Source organism: Macaca fascicularis, chromosome 8 (assembly GCF_037993035.2).
Source record: "Macaca fascicularis isolate 582-1 chromosome 8, T2T-MFA8v1.1".
NCBI classification, from domain to species: Eukaryota; Metazoa; Chordata; class Mammalia; order Primates; family Cercopithecidae; genus Macaca; species Macaca fascicularis.
In genome coordinates this window covers 13,308,504-13,314,549 of record NC_088382.1, presented here as the reverse complement: position 1 = coordinate 13,314,549, position 6,046 = coordinate 13,308,504, and the positions used below count along the sequence as shown (strand labels likewise).

The following is a 6,046-nucleotide window of genomic DNA, read 5'->3' as shown; positions in this document are numbered from 1 at the left end:
CGATCCTCCCATCTCAGCCTCCTGAGTGGCTAGGATTGCATGCACACACCACCATGCGTAGCTAATTTTAAAATTTTTTGTAGAGACAGGGTCTTCCTTTTTTGCCTAAGCTGGTCTTGAACTCCTGCGCTCAAGTGATCTTCCTGCCTCAGGCTTCCAATGTGTTAGACGTGGGCCACTGCATCTGGTCTAATGCATTTTTTAATTTGCGAGTTTATATTATTTAATATTTTTAAGTACTGAATGTGTTGAACAACCAAGTTGCAGAATTCCCACACAATGGACGGTCAGCTGTCATGTCCTGGTTCAAATTGTCCCAGCACACCAAGGCTAGAAACCTTTCAGCCAACTTCCACTTATGTCTCCCGGGGCAGGACAATGTCACTAGGCCAATCCCCACTAAGAGGGACTCTGGAAAGGCAAGAAACTATTCTGTTCTCTATAATGGAATGTGACCAAAGAGAAGGCAGCTGGGAGGACCAGCTGGGCCCTCCAACCAGCAGCATGCACCATTGACTAACTGCCCTAGAGCTACACCGTGCTGGGCATTTGGGGCACTGTTATGAGCAAGAGTTTCCATTTTTCTTCTCATGGAACCTTCATGCTAGTGGTAAGAGACAATTTTTTTTTTTTTTTTTTTTGAGACAGAGTTTTGTTCTTGTCACTCAGGCTGGAGTGCAATGGTGTAATCTCAGCTCACTGCAACCTCTGCCTCCTGGATTCAAGCAATTCTCCTGCCTCAGCCTTCCGAGTAGCTGGGATTACAGGATTGCACCACCACATCTAGCAAATTTTTGTATTTTTAGTAGAGATGGGGTTTCACCATGTTGGCCAGGCTGGTCTGGAACTCCTGAGCCACTGCACCCAGTCAAGAGGGAGATTTTAAATCAATAAGTATAATTGTGATGAATGCCAGAAAGCAGAATGTGTGTGATGGGGAGGGGACTTAAGTTATTGTCTCATATTTTAACACTTTCATAGGCAATAACTAAAAACTTAGAAGCTTAAAACAACACACACCTTTAAGCCAATTTTGGCAAGCTAGGAGTTGAGCACATTTTAGCGGGTCGTGTGCTTGGGATCTCACGCTAAGCAGCTGGGCTGCATCCTCATCTGAGGCTACATCAGGGCAGAATCCATTTCCAGGTCCGCCGAGGTTATTGGCCGAATTCATTTCCTCGGACCCGCTTGGCAAGGGCCCAGCTTTTTGCTTCCTTGCCTACGGGGCCCTCCAAAGGTCCTTTCTCAGCACAGCATCTCCCTCCTGCAGCGCCTGCAGGCGGAACCGTTCTCTCTAGTGTGCGAAGGTGATGCACTGTGACAGTGACATCCCATTGCTTTCGCCAGGCTCTATGGGTTAGAAGCCAGTCACCGGTTTTGCTCGTACCCAAGGTCAGGAAGATTATGCAAGGGCATAGGTCACTGGGGGGTGGTCAGCCACTTTAGGGTGTGGCTGCCACCACTGAATTTGGTGAGACTTTAAGGGTTGGTAGGAGTTGGTCAAGTACAGGGGTGAGGGTGTGTCAGGCAGGGGTGAGGGCATGGAGGGGGATGCAGAGGCCTGCACCCTGGAATGTCCTTTCACTCCCTGAGGTTTTGTTCTCCTGATCCCTGAGTACATCCCAGAACACGGTGGGGCCCTAGCAGGGGAGAGGTAGGGAAGCATGTGTTGTTCATCCGGGGACCTTGTTAGGCAAATCAGATTAAGGAACAGGCTTTCAGTGGTGGGTGCAAGCTTGGGAGTGATGAGTGTGCAGGTGTGTGTGGGAAGAGCGATGGGGATGGGGTCAGCCCCAGCCACCAAGAAGACTTTAACTGCATCCACCCATCCCAGCAGCCTCCCTGGGTGAGTGCCTTCAGGGTGCAGGTCCTGTTTTACACATGGAATTGAATCAGAGTGGGACACTGCCTTGCCTTAGAGAGGTCACACTTCTTCTCCTTCTTCTTCTTCTGCTTTTTTTTTTTTTTTTTTTTTTTTTTTTTTTTTTTAATTTGCAACAGATTCTCACTCTGTTGCCCAGGCTGGAGTGCAGTGGTGTGACCTTGGCTCACTGCAACCTCTGCCTCCCAGGTTCGAGCAATTTTCCTGCCTCAGCCTCCTCGGTAGGGTAGCTGGGATGATAGGCACGCATTACCATGGCTGGCTAATTGTTGTATTTTAGTTTCACCATATTGGCCAGGCTAGTCCCAGTCTCCTGGCCTCAAGCGATCTGCCTGCCTCAGCCTCTCAAAGTGCTGTGACTACAGGCGTGAGCCACCACTCCGGGCAAAAGGTCACAATTCATGCCACGTGGGTGGCAGCCACTCAGACAGCACCCCTGCCGGCACTGGGAGTGAGGGGTGCTCAGTGTCCTAGGAAGGCAGAGGGCTGCATGAGAGGTTCTGGGAGGAAGGACTGGAGGAGGATTTGAGATTTTCACCTGAGCAGCTGGGTGGATGGAGGGGCTGTTCACAGAGAATCACAAGAATGTGAATGAGCAGGTTAGGGCACTAATAAAGCACTCTGTTTCGGCCTGTGGAAAATTTGAGATGCTTCCCTGCGTCCAGCTGGAGCTTTGGGAAAGGTCAGGGCTGGGCATCTGATGGGATGGAGGTCTCTGGCAGGCAGCAGAGCATGTGGATGGTTTGTGAAGCCCGGAAGGGCATGAGATTTCCTGTGGCAGTGCCCACTGCAAATGGAAGGGCATTTGGCCTGAGTCCAGACATATACAAGTTGGGCAGAGAAGGGGGTGGGTCCCTGGGACCCACCGAGGAGCAGCTATGGGAGTACAGGGAAACCAAGGGTGTGGGGTCACATGAAGCAGGGAGCTCAAATAAGATGAGGAAAGAGGTTTTAAAGACGATCAGGTCTGGGGACAGTGGTTCATGCCTGTAATCCCAACACTTTGGGAGGCTGAGGCGAGAGGATAGCCTGAGGCCAGGAGTTTGAGACCAGCCTGGGCAACATAGGGAGACCCCATTTCTATAAATAAATAAATACCATTGGTACTTGGCATTTCAGGCGGGGAACAGCAAACACATGAAAGCTCTGTGGCAGGAAAGGGAAGTGATTAGTGCTCGCTCCTGGTTCGTTTATCAGACCTTAAAGAGATGCAGAGACATTTCAGGTACTCCTTGGCCGAGCTCCTTCAGGGAAGGCCTAGGTTCGCCTCTACTTCCCATCTATTAATTTTTTTTTTTTTTTTCGAGACGGAGTCTCATTCTGTCGCCCAGGCTGGAGCACATGCAGTGGCACCATCTCAGCTCACTGCAACCTCTACCTCCCTGGTTCAAACGATTTCTCCTGCCTCAGCCTTCCCAGTAGCTGCAACCACAGATACGCGCCACCACGATCGGCTAAGTTTCTGTATTTTTAGCAGAGATGGGGTTTCATCTTGTTGGCCAGGCTGGTTTCGAACTCCTGGCCTCAAGTAATCCACCTGCCTCGGCCCCACAAAGTGCTGGGATTACAGGCGCCAGCCACCGCGCCCGGCCCTACTTCACTCCTAACACCCACCATACGTGCTTCCAAATGTTTGCTGAATGACAAGGTGAACGAGTGAATGGGACTACGTGACTTCGGGCAGCAGGCAATCCTATTCCTTGGACCTCAGTTTCCCTTTTTGTAAAGCAAGCCTGTCTCTCGCTCTCTGTCCTAAAAGCCTGAGTTCTGGGCTTGAGATGAGCGCGTCCTGTACAGTAGACTCCAGGTGGACGTTGAGCTGGGTCTTCCAGGAGGCCAGGATCCGGCCAGCTCTTGGGTCCGGTCCTCCCGCGGTACCCCGCACGCCCAGTCCCAGCGCCGCCCCGCCCAACCTCCCTTTGTTCCCCCAGGCCCCACCTTCTCCGCGCAGCTGGCTCCCCCTTGGCCGGGGGGCGGGCCCTGGGCGCCTGGCTCCGCTGGGGGCGGGGCGGGGCGGCGGGAGGCGGGCAGGGCCGTGTGCACCTGCAGGGTGTGTTTCCGGGCCGCAGCCCCGCGCCAGCTGCAGCTCCTTGATCCGAGCCGGATCCTGAGCGGGCAACACGGGCTGAAGCGGCGCGGCGGCGGCCCCGCCCTGGGGCTCCATTGTTGAGGCTGCGGTGGCTCTGTCGGCTGCTCAGCTGCGCTCCAGTCGGCCCAGGCGCCGCGGCGAGGAGCTAGGGCTGCGAGGCGGCGGCCTGAGGTGAGACGGCGCCATGGGCGACGGGGTCTCCAGACCGGGTGGGCGTCTCTGCCCCGGGTGTGGCGGCTCCGAGCTCGGCTCCGCAGGGTCCGAGCTCCGCTCCGCAGGGTCCGAGGTCGGGATCCGGGGTCCTTGCGCCTGGGCTTTGTCTCGGCCCCGTGTGGCACCGGGGGCTTCGCGCCTGCTGCGATACCGCGTGGGCCCGCGCGGGGAGTCCCGGTTGCCCTGCGGGTGGGGGCCGGTCCCCACTGCTCCCCGGCTCCCCGCGTCTGCCGCGGAGTGGACTGCATGGACCCGGGCGCGGGCTTCTGCCCCGTACCCCGCAGGGTGGCTGGTCCCCGCGTGCGGCAGAGGGGGCCCTGCGAGGACCCACTCGTGGGGCGGGGTACGGGTCACCGCGAGTGGGAGACTCCGCCGCCCTCCCCGCCCTCCCCGCCTTCCCTCGCAGCGAGACTGCTTCGCCAACTCACTGAGGGGACTGCGTGGAGGTTGCAGTGAGTGAAATGGCTGCAGTGCACCCCAGCCTGGGCCATAGAGTGAGACTTCCTCTCAAAACAAAAACAAAAACAATGTACTGGGTCTACCTCCGGCTCTGGAATTTTCCTGGAAGGCCTTCTCTTCTGGGCTTCATTTTTCTCACTTTTGAGGATCGTAAACTACATAATTTCCAAGAATTTTTGCCCTACAGCTTTAATTCTTTCAAGCAAATACAGCAGAGAAAAATTCTCTTCCCCGCAATGGTGTAAATAATGGACGCCTTTGAAAATGTGGATTCTAAAGTGGAAGTTCTTTTTCTTCTTCCCCTTTGTTTCCTTTTAAACGAGTTTAGTTACATGAGTATATACTTTATCTCAGACTTAAGGACAAGTATCTATGATGAAAACTTAAGTAACTTTTTGGCAATATCTTGCATATTCTTCACAATTGTGTTTTATGTGCAGCATCTTCCCTATATCCAGTTGATTTGTTTTTTTCTCATTAATGGAGTTGTTGAGCTCAGAACTTTTCAGGAGCATTTTGTTGATCTTTTAAGGGTCATGTGAAATATGTTCCAATTTAACATTTTATTTTGTTGACTAAAATGGGAGTAAATGGAAACTTGAGAGTGCCTTGAGTAGATGTACTTGGCTTGTGTAATGGTTTGAAGCATAGTTGAAAATTACCACTTGTTGCCAGGTGTGGTGGCTCACACCTGTAATCCCAACACTTGGGGAGGGCAAGACAGGCAGATCACGAGGTTAGAAGATGGCTAATCTGGCTCATACAGTGAAACCCCGTCTTCACTAAAAATACCCCGTCTCCACTAAAAATACAAAAACTTAGCTGAGTGTGGTGGCACACGCCTGTAGTCCCAGCTACTCGGGAGGCTGAGGCAGGGGAATCACTTGAACCCGGGAGGTGGAGGTTGCAGTGAGCGGAGATTGCACCACTGCACTCCAGCCTGGGCGACAGAGTGAGACTCCATCTCAAAAAAAAAAAAAAAAAAAAAAAAAAAAAAAAAAAAATGCACTTGTAAAAAATTGCATCACATGTTGAATGACCTATAAAGGAGCTACAATTCTAAGGTATATGGTAATTAATTCTTTAAAATAGGCCGGTTGCTGTGGTTTACACCTGTAATGCCAGCGCTTTGGGAGGCTGAGGAGCGAGGATCACTTGAGCCCAAGATTAGAAGCTGCAGTGAGCTATAATCATGCCACTGCACTCCAGTCTGTGTGACGGAGTGAAACCCTTTCTCTAAAAAATAAAAAGGTAAATAAATAATTTAAAAATAAAATACTAAGCTCCTTTCCAATTTACCTGTTTGGTAAGGTGGGAATTTGATGTGTTTGAGTTTCTTAAAACCATGTGTCTCTGTAGAAAGGAGACACAATTTTCTCTGCTATTCCTAGTTATTTGGATGA

At 52.0% G+C, this 6,046-nt stretch overlaps 1 protein-coding gene across 1 annotated transcript in view; it reads left to right on the top strand.

The window, feature by feature from the left end:
• Positions 1 to 279: 279 nt before the first annotated feature.
• LOC135964640 (SH3 domain and tetratricopeptide repeat-containing protein 1-like) overlaps positions 280 to 6,046 on the top strand; it is a 55,413-nt gene continuing 49,646 nt past the window's right edge. The window contains exons 1-2 of the mRNA XM_073999921.1: positions 280 to 286; positions 4,054 to 4,142. Of these exons, the coding sequence (XP_073856022.1) occupies positions 280 to 286; positions 4,054 to 4,142 (96 nt within the window). The remainder of the gene's footprint in view (positions 287 to 4,053; positions 4,143 to 6,046) is intronic.